The sequence below is a fragment of the Rhinatrema bivittatum genome, chromosome 2, assembly GCF_901001135.1.
Source record: "Rhinatrema bivittatum chromosome 2, aRhiBiv1.1, whole genome shotgun sequence".
In the NCBI taxonomy this organism is placed as follows: Eukaryota; Metazoa; Chordata; class Amphibia; order Gymnophiona; family Rhinatrematidae; genus Rhinatrema; species Rhinatrema bivittatum.
In genome coordinates this window covers 82,453,440-82,469,817 of record NC_042616.1, presented here as the reverse complement: position 1 = coordinate 82,469,817, position 16,378 = coordinate 82,453,440, and the positions used below count along the sequence as shown (strand labels likewise).

Sequence of the window (16,378 nt, the reverse complement as noted above, 5' to 3'; positions counted from 1 at the left end):
CAAACTAAAATGAACCAGTACATTTCATTTAATTGTCTTTATTGATTAAAAATTAGACAAACATGCAGTAAAATATAAAGTCAAAAAGATGAATATTTTACACCTTTAATTATAATCTACAATACACCAGGTTGTGTAAAGGACCCACTGTTTCCCTAATATACCATTAGAGTTATCAATGCTATTAAAATCAACCAGTTTCAAGGATTCAGTCCAGAGTTTACCAAAAACAAATCCATTAACAAGTTAGAAAAATCAGACATTTTATGAACAGCATTGGCACTTATTTTTAATAAATCTTCATGAAAACAGTATCTAGAGCTAAATATCAAGCAAAATTTGGAATAGTTACCAAATATCTGTACTTACAGATACTTTTTTTTTTTTACTGTACCTGTCATCCACAAATGGCACAGAGCCCAGTGTGAGCTCTTCCACAGCTAACTGCAGATCAGGACAGAGTTAAGAATAAGTTAATAGATACACACTACATGGTTTCATTTAATCAGCTGTAGTTTGTCTAATTTCCCAGCATCATTCTAAAAATGACCACCACTGCCTGTGTATCAGGCAGACAGAGCAAAGTAATACTGAACTAAGGGACAGAACTATCATTTCCCTGCAAACGTTTACAGGTCTCTCACCTTCATAGTAATTAATACATTCTTCAGATGCCAACAAAATCAAGATTCTAGAAACTGAACCATTTGGGTAGTGCTACACTACAAGGGTAGGAGAAAATCATATGGAAGGACAGTGGCTCTTATACAATACTGAGCTCTGATGCATCACATAGCCCAAGGAATCACTGGTCTCATGGGATGCACCTCTCTCATGTGTACTAAGCTGTCAGATAATTGCTGACTTAGGATGGAATCTCTGGTAGCTATTTCACATAAAGTTACCCCTTTAAACAAATCTACCATCCTGTGGCTTATTTCTTTTATACTACATATAATAATTAATACTTCAAGATTGCACACTGTAGTGTCCTTAAGGGCTTTTGCACAATTAGTTTCTAGTTGGAAGGTTTTCAATATTAACTACAGGCCAAAGTCAGGTGCAGTATAAAAACATGCAAAAATTTAGGTAGCTGCCATAGCTGCTCAGAGAAAATAGTTATTCATTAAAAGCTTAACAAATCAAAAAATCCTGCCCAACTGAACCCAAGTTGTCCCATTCTAACACTCATGTAATATACTGTATGTTAGAAATAGAAAAGGCATTTCCATATTTTAATCATTAAAAGAAAGCAGTGCCCTCTGTGATATTTCAAAGTACACCCATTAACTAGTAATACCTGCCCCTTTGTTTCAAAACATTAAATACTAAATCTTTTTCTTCGACAGCAGCAGCTACCCTGCAATTTCACTGAACCCTGGGAGCAGCCAGGTTTGGTATGTCACAAATTATTTGTATGGAATGAGCTGTAATTGGTTCACAAGTCCATTGTGTCATTTATGACATGACCAATCAGATTCAGCAGATGCAGTGTGAGGTAATTTGAATCTTTTGTCTACTACCAGGGTGGCTTAAGATTTTATTTAATAACTTGGGTCCATTTTTCATTAATACAGGGCAATTACCGTTTGTTATATGTACCTTTGAAATAAAGCACAACATACTATGGGTACAGCTTTTTCTTTTTTTTTTTTTTTTTTTTTTTTTAAATGCAAGCTCATGCTTTCATAAAAGCACTTCAAAAGTCAACAGATGCCAAGGCCAGCTGTAAAACATTAAGAAAAAAAGTCCACCATGTATTATTCACATATTGCATTAAAAGGTCTCCTTGACTCACGTGTAATTTATACTATGCTGAACTCCAAATTACCACCACGTGATAATCCTAAATGTGAGTTGTGGTTTCAGTTATAACCTAATCAAACTTTGACTACAAGATAAATTATTTAAATCTAAACAGTCAGTCCAGACTCCATACAAGGTCCAATAGTGTTACCAGCTACTCTTTTTTTTTTTTTTTTAAAACAATAAAGATTTAGGATTATTAATTAGGATGTTGTGTGCTCAGAGAGCTGAAAAGGTACTTGAGAAAACCTGCCATTCTAATGAGTAAACTGCAAAAATCTAAATGAAGGAATATTAATTTTCACATGCATACTTTCCATATAGAAACAGCAAATTCTCTCTTGATATGTGTTGTGTACTTTTCTTGATCAGATCTGTTGGAAATGTCAAACAGTGCTACAATAGAACAGATCATGATTATTATGCACACTATGAAAAATTCACTCAGGGCAAGGGGTTTATGGGGTTGCCCCATCTGCAAGCTATGGTTGTGATTTTGCCAACTGGCTGGAAGTTACAGGTCTTTTTTTTTTCTAATCTTGTCATGTTTGGTAAAGACTCTAAACTGAACTATGTTGAAAGCTAATTCACAACAGTAAAAGTCATCCAACACTGGAAAACTGCTCAATAAACCTAGTGAATTCTAATTCTTTCCATCAAGTGTTTTTATTCAAATTCACTTTATAGTCCCTTTGCAATGTCATTTTATGGGAAATTCCAATTAATGTGCTTCTAGCCTATATTTGTACCAATATTAATCAACTAATATATCACGCAAACCCTTCTATTTGAAAAATGAGGACTATGGTGTCTACCCGATGTCCAACACAAAATACCCAAAGTGCCTTCTTTTATAAACACACTTATTTAGACCAATTGTGACCACTTTATGTTCAAATTTTAGAACCATTATCCGTCTTTGTCGATCATTTTTTTACAACCTTATGTGGCTTAGGCCACTTCATTTTTGAAAGATACGAAACATACTTAGTAAATTACAGAAGATGAACAATGTACAACAGGCATTTTTGGTAACTATGGACATTCAAGCACTATATACGAATATCCCTCAGGAGGAAGCCCTCAAGATTATTCAACACACTTTGGAAAAAAGACCCTGTCCTCAAAGAATTCCATCTGAATTCATTTTGCATCTAGCAAGATTGTTTTTCAAGGAGAATTTTTACAAAGACATTTTGCGTCAAAGTCAAACAAGTGCAAGGGACAGCCATAGGAGCCACGATGGCTCCCAGCATAGCAAATCTTTGTGTTGCAGCTTTTGACGAAACATTTTTATATGGTGCTCCAGAATTTCAAAAGGTCACACATTGGCACAGGTATATTGATGATGGATTTTACCTTTGGCATTCTGATGAACAAGAACTGATACAATTTCATCAGCGGATCAACTCCCTTGATAGTCATCTACAGTTTACTATAACTTATGATTTTCAAATTATAGATTTTTTGGATATTTCAATAATTAAAGATGAGTTAATCACTAATATCCATATAAAATCTTGTGCAAGAAATACATATTTACACTTTTCTAGTTTTCATCAGTTTCATTTGCGAAAAAACCTGCCAGTTGGACAGTTCTTACGACTTCGTTTATGTACCACTAAATCAGATTTCATCACACAATTGCAAATTCTTTTTTGTAAATTTTTAGAGCAAGGATATCCGTTGAAATATATAAGAGCATATAAGTGGGCATTTAATGCAGAATGTGAATGATTACTTTTAGACAATGACAATTCTAAAACTTCAACATCATTAGTTTGTGTATTAACTTATTCACTGTTGGCTTCACGAAGTTCAGCATTAATTTTGCATCACTTGCCTGTTCTAAAAATGTATGAAGTCTTTTTGGATCATCTATTGACTGTATACAGTCAAGGGAGGAACAAATATTTTAGTACATTCTTTCTTGCAAGAAAATTCTTCTCTTGCAGAATCCAAACCAATTGGTCTTTGGATGTGTAATAATGTACGTTTTGCAATCAAGCCATCACAGGCACTAGTTGGACTGAGCTACAAGGCAAATCATATCAAACTTTTCATTATACTGATTGCCTTTCTTCTAATGTAATTTATCTGTTGACATGTCCATGTCCTTTGTTCTATGTGGGGAGAACCAAGCGACCCATCAAGACTCGGCTAATAGAACACCGCAGTTTAGCCACTCAAGCTACAAGCACAGATTGTGTCTCACTATCGATTATCACCATTCTTTTCACAAGTTAAAATGGAGAGTAATTGAATTAGTACAGGTGAACTCACAGGGAGGTGATCCAAAGATTTTTTTTTAATTATAAAGTACAATAGATTAATAGGTTAAATACAGTATCACCTGGAGGATTGAATGCAGCTGTGGAATGGTACACATTGTCATAAATCGGCTTGTTTCAGAATCACATTTGAGCTTTAATCATTTAGTAGCTCTACGACATCACTCAAGTTGAATGACAGATTGATAATTATATAACCGCATGGCCAGTACTTCCGGTATTGCAACCGGAAAAAGAACGCACAATCGCCATGATAAATGCTGGAAGAGGCGGCAAATAGTAAATTGACCTTTGCAAGCTAATATTTTAAAATCATGATGTTGATATACAAAGTTGAGGTGACATGTCGCATAGCTCACATTTATTTTTACTTTAAAATTTCATTCTATTTTGTCTTCTAGACACTGTATACTGAGCCCTTGAGAAAGAACATTCGTTCAAAACATGGTCCCACGTCAGGCTTTTTTTAAATTTTAAGGCTTCAATGTCCATCCAATAGAAGCAGCATTAACACTTCAAGATAAGTCGGAACTCAATTTGTTATTTATGGTCTATCAATGTTATCGATTACTGAAAAACATTTATAAAAAATATGTTCACCAGATTTGACCAATGAGTTCATATAAGGCTGAGTCAAAAAGCTGTATTACTCCACGATGAAGCCTAGTATGAAGGTCAATTTAATCACAAGCGTCTAAATAATTGTGCGTTTGTAAAAGTAGGCACTTTTGGTATTTTGTGCTATATTTGTACCATACAAGATTCTGAATTTGTAAGATTTAAAAGAGGATCTACTGTAATAAGTGGTAACCTTTGGACAAAGTAATGGGCAATAAAGCAAATAAGAACAACAAATGACAGAATTAAACAGATAAACCATTGCATGTGATCTTAAAGCATACAGAAGACACTCTGGTCATTTAAAGTATTTAGTCAGGGTTTCCATTCATTTTGTAACTATAGAAAAAATTATTTGAAGAGACACTGGTCAAAGATTTCCTATTTCATGCCTATTTAGTAAAAGTTCAATTTAAATCTTTTACATTGGGATTTATTCACCTCAAAAAGCTCAGTTAAGTAGACCGGCCAATTCTTGTGTTGAATATGGAGCTGTATGTTAATCATGCCAATAGTTAGCATTAGCCTGCAAACTATTTTAAAAAGGTACAATATGAAAATATAAACACTGTTGGACAAAATCCCCAGTGATCTTTTAGCAAGGCCCATGAAGCAGCTGGAGGAATTCAAAACAAGGTTTTTTTTTGGTTTTTCTTTTTTTTAATTGCAGTGAAGTGTAATAAATGTTAAATGCCTCAGAATCAAACGAGTTTGCATTTCTATCAGTTGCAAATAAAAAAAAAAAAAGGGAAATCAATGCAGCTGGAAATTAAGCTTTGTTTAAAAAATAATTAAACAAAAAACCCAGCCATCAGGATTGGTGCAAGGGGACAGCAATTTTTCTTAATCTGTATCCCAAGGGTACATTTATATCCTTTTTTATGATACCATAAGGGCATTTTATTATTTCTTTGCTGTTTTGTTTCCCTGCTTTGATTTATATGCCTGGACAAATTACTTAGATATTTATGATTTGAAAAGACCGATGGAGCTTAGGAGAGCAGGTCTATCCCATTGCTTCTACTTGAATGTCTTAATATACCATTGAGCAAAACAAAAGCAGTCCCATGAGGAGTCAAATTACAAAATGAATGTAACTTTCTGTGCCAACCAAATTACTGTGCAAAATCTGAGGACATGGAAGGCTTGCCTCTTTCTACTCTTTTAAAACGTGCTGTTTTACTTTCCATACCCTCAAACGTGTCAGCTGAGTCATGATTTGATCCAAACTACTGGGCCAGTTTATGAGATGCCCGATTAACAGCTCGATCCAGTAAAGTCCGTGGGAGAGCGGACTAACGCCCGCTCTCCCGGCGCGCGCACCGGCCCCTCGCCGGTGCGCGCGATCCAGTATTTAAATTAGGCGACGCGGTGCAAACGAGGAAAAAGAGGCGCTAGGGACACTAGCGCGTCCCTAGCGCCTCCTTTTGGCCTGGAGCGGCGGCTGTCAGCGGGTTTGACAGCCGACGCTCAATTTTGCCGGCGTCGGTTCTCGAGCCCGCTGACAGCCACGGGCTCGGAAACCGGACGCCGGCAAAATTGAGCGTCCGGTTTTCGGCCCGACAGCCGCGGGCCGAATTCAAAATTTTTTTATTTTTTTTTTTACTTTTTTTTTACTTTTGGGGACCTCCAACTTAATATCGCTATGATATTAAGTCGGAGGGTGCACAGAAAAGCAGTTTTACTGCTTTTCTGTGCACTTCCCTGGCGCCGGAAGAAATTAGCGCCGACCTTTGGGCGGCGCTAATTTCTTAGAGTAAAATGTGCGGCTTGGCTGCACATTTTACTTACTGGATCGCTCAGGAATACCTAATAGGGCCATCAACATGCATTTGCATGTTGAGGGCGCTATTAGGTGCCGCGGGTGGGCCGCGTGTTTTCCTCCCCTTACTGAATAAGGGGTAAGGGAAAACACGCGTCCAGAGCAGGGTGACAGTGCGCTCCGACGGAGCACACTTTACTGGATCGACCTGTAAAGTAGGAGACTTAGCTGTAGCCTAAGCTGCTGTACTATGGATATACAGGTGACAGCCATTCCTCTTCTACCAGCCCTCACAGGAATACTTCAAATAGCTCTGCAAATGCACAAGCACTTCTGTAGAGAACAGTTTTTAAAAAATTAATTAAACTAGGATCTAGATAGTATAGGCCACAATCCTAATCCTCCCTTCTTCATAGCTTCTCATCCCATTTACTCCCAGGGGATTTGAGCATCAGTTGTGCGCCCTCATATCTGTTCGATCCCCAGCCAGGGAAGGGAGAGAACAAGCTATTTATGCAATAAAGGCCGCATAATGACACACTAAAAGTACAAAATACATTCACTCTGTAGCAACATACAACTGATGCAAATCAGTTCAACAGAGTATGTTTTTCCCTCAGCAATACTGAACTGTTTCTCATAGGTGAAAGAAAAATCACTCCATTTATGCTTGATACAAGTTTAATGCAAGCCAGTGAAACCACATTTAAGAAAACATTTAGGCTGTATAGTGGTGGCATCCTCCGTTGCATGCTCAGAAGTATTCTCAACGTAAGGCAACAAATGGAACGTGTACATTGCTAAATGTTTAATCCATGTGTCTCACAGCAAAATTCTAAAAAAGTCTCCAAATCTTGTGCATCCCAGGTAGCTGCTTAGAAAGCTGTTAAGTATTTGTAAATTACACAGTAGGTCCATGATCCTTGTTAGAAAAGGTTGTTTAAAGCTTCCTGGGGGCTGGGGATGGGGAGGGCTGGAGTACAACTCTTTGGCAATAGTGGTTTCTCTAGGCCAACAGAAAAATTAGAAATGTGCACATGGGTTCGCAGTATGAAACATCTCCTAGAGTGTAGTTTTAACTTATGCTGAGCTGTGCAAATCCTATAAGCTTTCCATCGTCAGGAATATCTGAGCCTTCAACGCCAGATGCCTACAGATATGAAAGAAAAAGTTAATGCGGGTTCTTTTATTTTGGTTAATAAATCTAGAAAAAAAAATACCCAAGTAAAAACATTCTGCTCCATAATGCTTAACATTAGCAATTCGAGTTCAGCACCCACTCTGATGCTAGCAGGAGAACAGATTGTTTTCCCCCCGGTTACCAGCTGCAAATCACATCCTTCCTACTCTCAATTTGCAATAGACCCAACTGTGCTGAAACTCCTTCTGTACTTTCCTTAATCTTTCTTTTTTGGGGCTTTAAGTAGTGAGGCAAAAACCGTTCGGCCATTAGATACTACATGAATATACACTAATGGCACTTTTCCCCGTGGCACCCAATTAGGACATGCCTTGGCACAATTATTGTACCCTCTTCCACAGATATTTAAACAAAATTGTTAGGGTAAATACATCTACTGCGCTTGTAAGCTGTAAAATATTCTCTGCTGATAAACATCTATTCAGTAGGCAAATTACAATGGTGATAAGTATTCAGAACTAAGCCCATGCCCTGAAGAGCTTACAATCTAAGTGGGTGCCTTAGGCAACAGATATAAAATGACTTGCCCAAAGTCACAAGACGAGTCAGTGGGAGATTTGAACTGGCTTTCCTGGTTCTCTCACCCCACTGCTCTAACCACTAGACAGCTTTTCCTCCCTAGAGGAAGTGAATTCAAGCAATGATTTGTGTTTTTTGCTCTACGCAGCAATTTTATTTTTCTTTAGCTTGAGATAGCATTTAGGGCAATAAGGGCTCTCTCTTGTTAAAGATGACAGGTGGTCAGTGAACTTAGGGTTCATTATATCTCGTGTTATAATTAGCACCATAGGAATGACAGCAGAAGGCCCATCTGATTTGTCCGGTTTACTTCCTGAGGCAAGCCACAGAGCTCAGCTCATTTCTGGCTCTCTCACTTCATCACCAGTAGGGATCCTCTGAGCTAACCCCATGTTTTCTTGAATTCTGTTTTTAACTTCACCACCTCCCACAAGAAAGTCATTCAATGCATCTAGCAGTCTTTCCTTGAAGAAATAATTTGATGTTACTCCCGAGTCTACCCCTTCAAAACCTCATATCTTGTCCTCTTGTTCTAGAAATTCCCTTCTATTGAAAAAGGTCTGCTTCTTGTGTATTATTTATAACCTTGAGGTATCTGAATATCTGCCTCATATCCTCCCAGTCTCTCCTGAAGCACAAGAAAGTGAAAGCTGCTTACCTGAGCAGGTATTCTCCAAGAGCAATAAGAAGCAAGCCCTTACAGGTGATGTCATCCAACGTAAAAGATTTGGCAAGCTCTACTAGCATGTGTATGCCATGGATGTCAGGTGGGGCCTACTCTTAATATAGCTATAAACTTGTAAGAACCAACTCCAATTGCAGGAGGATAGGTTCTGTGAGAACACACCTATTACAGGTGAGCAATTTTTGCTCTCAGAAAACAAACCAGCTGTTAAGGTCTCACAAGTGGGGAATCCCTAGCTACTGCCAATGAAAAAGAGGAAACTGCGCCAACGGGCATGTACCTACAATACCTGAACGTAATCCGCTTTGAAGCATGAAAATGCAGAATAAAAATTAAGTAAAATAGAATATTTTTGGTGGCAGCAATTTTGCTTTTTTTTTTTGTATATAAAGAGGGCAGCCTAGAAACAGCAACAGGTCCTAGGTGTGATGGAGTTGGAGTCCAAACCTCAAATAGACCACATGGGATAGACTGATCAAACCTGTCACATCAAGAATAATTATGGAGATGTGAATGCGTGCACTGTACTCCATGTTGCAGCTTTGCAAATATTTCCCGAGGCGGCTGATATCAGGTGGTCCCACCAATGCCGCCATTGCTCTAACACTATGAGCCTTGACATACTCATCCAGAGTTAGATCTGCCTGGGCAGAACAAAGGCAATCTGTTATTCCATTAGAAAGTGTGTATGTTTTCTGACATCAGCTCCAGATTTGTTGGGGGATCAAAGAAAGAGCTAGATAGGCTTTCATAGCTTCATTCTTCAGATCGGTGGCTAAAGCTCTTTTGTAATCCAAACTGTGCAAGGCTTGTTCATTTTGGTGGACATATGGCCTGAAGAATAATGTGGGAATGACAACTGACTGGTTAAGGTGGAAGTCTGAAACCATCTCCGGCAGGAACTTAGATGTGTGCGCAAAACCACCCTATTAAAAATCTTTTGTATAGGATGGTTAAGTCACTAGGACCTGGAGCTCTGACTGTTTGCTGAAGCAACTATCACCAAAAATATGACCTTCCAGGCCAGGTACTTTAATTCACAGGAGTCTAATGGCTCATTCATCAACTGTGAGTACCAACCTTGAGGTCCCAAGATACAGCAAGAGGCTTCAACTGAAACAAGCCCCACAAGAATCTGAAAACTAAAGAATGCACTGGGCAGTGATGATGCCAACTGCACTGAAATGAATCCTAATGGAATTAGTCTTCAGACCAGACTAAAACATATAGAAGGCATTCAAGCAGTTATTTTGTGGGACAGCAGAAAGGTCTAGATCCTCTCATATACCAAAAGCAACCCACCTCCATTTACAACCACAAGATTGCCTTGTGGAATCTTTCCTAGAAGCCAGAAGAATTTGAGACATCTTCAGACAGGTTAAGGGAATTCAATGCTATCCTTTCAACATCCAGGCAGATGCTGGGATGATGCAGTGTTCCTTGGTTCTGTGCAATGAGAGTTTGGAAATTCCCCAACCTGTTTGGATCCGATGAACAATTCATGTAAAAGTGCAGACAAAATCTCTCTACACCAATAAGAAGCTGAGGATCAGAGTCCCCCCCCCCCCCTGTCTCTTCTGAGCTTTAGCAAAGGTTCTGCCACTAGAGGAATTGGAGGATAAGCATACAGAAGACCCACCGCCCAATCTAGGGATAAAGCATACAAGCTAGTTTGCCTCAAGTCCCTCTTTTGGAGCAGCAGCTCAGGACCTTTCTATTCTGAGGACATGCAAATAGAGCCACCACTGGTGTCCCCCACTCATGATTCCATGTCTGATTTGCTACTTCCCCATCCAGGAACCATTAGTGTGGTTCCAGGATCTGATTCACTTTGTCCGCCAGGACATTCTCCTTGCCTGCCAAGTAGGTGTTCTTTAGAACCATTCTCTGAGAAACAACCCAGGCCCACATCTGGACAGCTTTCTAACAAAGGAGGATATGAACCTGGTCCCCTCTGCTTGTTCACCTAGAACAATTTTCTGAATGAGAATGATCATCAGTCTATAGAGCGTACACTATAACCCTAAGCTCTAGAAAATGTATGTGATGGAACATTTCTTGAACAGAACAAAGAACCTGAGCATGGAGTTGGAGGAATCTGAAAGGAGATTCCTCTGGCTAGATTTGACTGAATCAGCCACTAGGACAGTCTTTGAACTGCTGGGTGATCTGGATGCTGTCTCAAAGATACTGGTCACTATGATCATAGGGTCCAGTGGGCTGGTCTCTATGGAAATGTATCAAGGGGATGACATGTACTGTTGAAGCCTTGAGGCCTAACAACCTTAATGTGTCTCATGCTTATGCCTGTTTTATTTTTCCCCACTGTGGACATCAGCATGATGATCCTTTCTTGTGGAAGAAAGACTCACCTGAGCTCCCTGAAGACTGGAGGGTGGTTAATGTAACCCCAATATTTAAAAAGGGCTCCAGGGGCGATCAAAGAAGAAGAAACTACAGACCAGTTAGCCTGATTCAGTGCCAGGAAAAATAGTGGAAAGTGTTCTAAAGATCAAAATTACAGAACATATAGAAAGACATGGTTTAATGGAACAAAGTCAGCATGGCTTTACCCAAGGCAAGTCTTGCCTCACAAATCTGCTTCACTTTTTTGAAGGGGTTACTAAACATGTAGATAAAGGTGAACCGGTAGATGTAGTGTATTTGGATTTTCAGAAAGCATTTGACAAAGCTCCTCATGAGAGGCTTCTAAAAAAAGTAAAAGTCATGGGATAGGTGGCAATGTCCTTTCGTTGATTACAAACTATTTAAAAGCAGGAAACAGAGTAGGATTAAATGGACAATTTTCTCAGGAGAAAAGGGTAAACAGTGGAGTGCCTCAGGGATCTATACTTGGACCTGTGCTTTTCAATATATTTATAAATGATCTAGAAAGGAACACTAGTGAGGTAATCAAATTTGCGGCTGATACAAAATTTTTCAGAGTAGTTGAATCACAAGCAGATTGTGGTAAGTTGCAGGAGGACCTTGTGAGACTGGAAAACTGGGCATCCATACAACAGATGAAATTTAATGTGGATAAGTGCAAGGTGATGCACATAGGGAAAAATAACCCATGCTATAGTTACACAATGTTAGCTTCCATATTAGGAGCTACAACCCAGGGAAGATCTAGGCATCATAGTGTATAATACTTTGAAACTGTCAGCTCCGTGTGCTGCGGCAGTCAAAAAAGCAAACAGGAATTAGGAAGGGAATGGTTAATAAAACGGAAAATGTCATAATGCCTCTGTATCGCTCCATGGTGAGACTACACCTTGAGTACTGTGTACAATTCTGGTCACCGTATCTCAAGAAAGATATAGTTGCGATGGAGAAGGTACAGAGAAGGGCGACCAAAATGATAAAGGGGATGGAACTGCTCCCCTATGAGGAAAGACTAAAGAGGTTAGGGCTGTTCAGCTTGGAGAAGACGGCTGAGGGGGGATATGATAGAGGTGTTTAAAATCTTGAGAGGTCTAGAATAGGTAAATGTGAATCGGTTATTTACTCTTTCAGATAATAGAATCGCACTAAGATGGACCCTAATGGAGGCAGTCTTTAAAGCCAGCCTTCGATAGGTGTAGAAAGTAATCAGTTTTCATGGGGGGCAGGAGAACAGATGCAGGGCCTTCTGCTAACACCACATTGAAAGCCTCCTCCACTTCAGTCCTACTTTCTAGTGGAGAACAAGTGAAACTTAAGAGGTGCGAAGATGAACAGAAGCTTCTCAATGAAAACATACTAAGTGCTTTTTGATCTCTTCAAATTTTAGAAACATGACTGTTGGGCTCTGAAGAAAAACAAGGACTGTAACATCCGTGGCAGGGGACAGCAAATTCATTTTCAGTAGACTGCACTAAAAGCTTCTAGAGGCTTCAAAATAATCTCCACTGTCCAAGCTCTGTTGCATGACATCACCCCACTTGTGAGTTCTTTCCTGTCTTCAGATAAGGAAACCTTTTTCATTGAAAAGGAGTTTCTAGAACAAGATGCTATGCAAGGAAAATCAATTTGCAGATTATCAAAAGCTCTTTCCCATGCTGTGCTTATGGCAAAAGTTTTTTTTTTGTTGTTTTTTTTTATAAACACCATCCTATGCTGCCCACAAAACAAATTTCTGGAAGTATTAATAAAAAATTGCATACCAATCTGAACGTGACAGATCTATTTGTTTGGGGTTCTTCTACAATTTTCTGTAAATTGGCTGCAACTGAAATTAAAAAAAAGTTTTTTTAAAGCATTAGTCCAAATTCACATTCTTGGTCACAGAAAAACTTAACATCCTGAAGTACAAATGGATTATTACAGGAGTGCACACCCTCACTCCATGAGTCAGTTCAGTAGCATTTGCACTATTACTACTACTATGTATCATTTCTCAAGTGCTAGATTCATGCAGTATTGTAAAGATACACAAAATAGACAGTCCCTTTTCCATGGAGCTTACAATCTAGTTGAGAGAAACAAACATGACTGATGAGTCTATAGGAAATATATTTATTGTAGAGAAGTGCTTAGGATTGAAAGCAGTCTCAAAAAGGCGAGTTTTTTAAGGTTGATCTCAATACAGCCAGAAAGGAAGCATGATGCATCAACTCGAGAAATCTTTCCAGGCATATGGCACAGCAAGATGGAAAAAAATGGAGTTGAGAAAAGTGGTGGAGGACAGTGATATAGGTAAGAAAAATCTGCCCTTAAATCATCTGAAAGTGACATTTGGGTCTGATGCAGGTACGCTGTGACTTTCCATCTAACGTATCAGAGAGCTGTGCAATCAAATGTAAGCCCCTGAAAATTTGCAGTGATGTGATAGAGCCCCATCTGATCTCCATACGTTCGAGGCTGCAAAGAGGGCGCCTCACATCCCTCACCAGGACTGCAAAAAGGGGATCCTCCAATGTCTACTACAAAATGTTTCTAGAGCTCTACACGACATACACAGTACTAAGTCTCCTCACCTGTTCCCCTCCTCTCTAGAGGTGCAGGGAGAAAGGAGATGGGAGTAAGGCAGAGCAGCCAGAGGCAGGGGCCACCAAGAGCAGAATCCACAGCCCACTCAGCACTGGAAGCTATTTCCACAGTGGCATGTGCAGCAGTTGCAAATGCCATCTCTGTTTATTTTTAAAACCTCATAGGCTGCTTTTTTTTTTTTTAATATATTTTAAAAACCATAAGCCACAATTTAATTAGCAAATTCCGGTATTTTCTTATGCTCAAAATCCTTGAACACTGACAGCAGGGCACTAGGAAATACTCAAAGATTGCATCCACACAGCAAATGTGCTGACAAGAAATATTTCAGGATAACATTTTTGCACAACAGTCATTGCCACACAAGAAGCAGTCTCCCTTCCTTTCTAACACCCCCCCTTCACTCTACCACCTTTTCTGTCTCTGAACATCTCATCTCCCTCTGCGATTTTATCCCTTCTCTGCAAACTCTCCTAATCCCTTCCTTTAACCTTCTCCTTCACAGAACTATTTCCCTCCACCCCTCATCACACTTAACACCTTTACTTCCCCTCCAGAACTTCCTTTTTCTTTCCACAATGTTTTCTCTATCCCTTTACCTCTTCTTCGGCAACCTATTCTGATTTTCTTTCTCCATAACACACACAGATTACATTCAGGTACTGTAGGTATTTCCCTATCCCGAGAGGGCTTACAATCTAAGTTTATACCTGAGGCAATGGAGGGTAAATAGACTTGCCCAAGGTCACAAGGAGCGGCAGTGGGACTTGAACATAGCCGACTGCTCTAACCACTAGGCTACTCCACTTCTATTCTGAAAAACTCCTCTTCCTCAATTTCTCTAATACTTTATCCCCAACCTCTATTTTTTTTTTACATGTTCCCATCTCTCAGTTCCATCTCCTCCCTCTCTAGCACCCCCCCCCCCCCCCAACTAAATGATCTATCAGATTCTTCTTTGGTGGGATATGGGACAGAGCATCCTCAGCAATTCAGCAGCCTAGGTGGTCACATTCCATAAGAGATTCAGGACACTGCTTACTTCTGGGGGGACTTCTGCACAAAAGAATTTACAGTTCTGCGCACAAAAACTTTAAATTGGTCAAAATAACAATTTACAGTCTAAGTAATTACATTTTAAATTAATTCAGAAAAAGTTATTAAAGATGCAAAATTTTAAATATTTTGAGCAGAATTTCCCTAGAAATTCACTGTGTCCCTTCCACTCGCTCTCCCTACTCCCCTGGCCACTTTACCTTCTCAGGCCCCAACTCCTCCACCTGCCAGTATCTCTCCCCTCCACCACTAGGCTCAACCCCCTCCACTCTATTGCCAGTCCCAGAGTTTGACCCTGTTCTCAGTACTGCCCCTCACACAGGCTCCCTCTGTCCCTCTCTCACACACACACACACACATGCTCCCCTCTCTCTAATACACATATACACACCCTCGTACAGGCTCCCTCACTCACACACACATCCCCTCATACAAGGCCCTCTTTCTTGCATACACACCCACACAAGCTCCTTTCTCTTTCACAAATACATCCTCACACAGGCTACCTATGTCTCTCTCACACCACCCCCCTTCACACAGGCTCTGTCTCACACATATACAATCCTTCACACAGGCTACTACCCTTACATATACAAGAGCTCCCAATCTCTCACACACATACATGCTCCTTCACAATCTCCTCATATAGGCTCGCTCTCTCTCTCTCTCTCTGAAACCCACACTCAAGCATCCCTCCCGGGGCCGCTCTTACCTCCCATGCACTCTCTCACACCCTCCTGCTCTCTCCCCACCCCACACCCCCTCCCCCCCCCATGCTCACACCCTCCTGCTCTCTCTCTCACCCGGGCCATGCACCGGGGCCATCTTTGTCGCGAACGGAGCGTGTCCCGCAGCACATACGGGATGCTCTCCGTTCACGGCATGCCGGGATCTCTTCTGCCATTTTCTGCACAGGGGGGAAATTCTGCGCTCCGCAGTAACGCAGAATTCCCCCAGGACTAACTGCTAGATGCTCCTTTTCAGTGGAATCTGCTTCACCAGGGCTGAGAGTTTCAGCAGGAACACCTGTGTTACAGGTATGAGAATCACAATCTTTTCCTCTTTGGTGCAATCTGCTGAGAGGAAGAGTACACGCTTCCCATCGGTAGATGGCACCATCATACCAGCAGAGGGCTCCATTATACAGAAAAGCTGCATTTCTGTTACTATACAATCCCAAACTCACAGAAAAAAAAATTCAAGGTTTGCCTAGGATTTTGAAATGTGATAACATATCCTGCTTACTAATATACAGATTTTTACCGGCTCAGTTACTTTCCCAAGATAATGGATTGCTCAGCTTTTGGCCCTGACATCAAAATGACAAGCTCCACTCTGATATTTCTAGGAAGCCCAGAGTTTTAGCTTCACTAAGCATAAAAAAAGGAGGGTTGAGAGCAGTAAAAACAGCTAGAAACTGAGCATGTCATCGGAAAACAGGCACAGATCTCAAGCATTGTACTTGT

General features: G+C 40.1%; 1 protein-coding gene across 4 annotated transcripts in view; it reads right to left on the bottom strand.

Annotated features, from left to right (window-relative positions):
* Positions 1-7,140: 7,140 nt before the first annotated feature.
* The window catches only part of OXSR1 (oxidative stress responsive kinase 1), a 330,066-nt gene continuing 320,828 nt past the window's right edge, over positions 7,141-16,378 (bottom strand). For all 4 annotated transcript variants that reach the window (XM_029588379.1, XM_029588380.1, XM_029588381.1 and 1 more), the window contains 2 exons: positions 13,031-13,095; positions 7,141-7,627 (listed from right to left, as the gene is read on the bottom strand). In XM_029588379.1, coding sequence (XP_029444239.1) covers positions 7,553-7,627; positions 13,031-13,095 — 140 coding nt within the window. In that variant the 3' untranslated portion in view covers positions 7,141-7,552. The remainder of the gene's footprint in view (positions 7,628-13,030; positions 13,096-16,378) is intronic.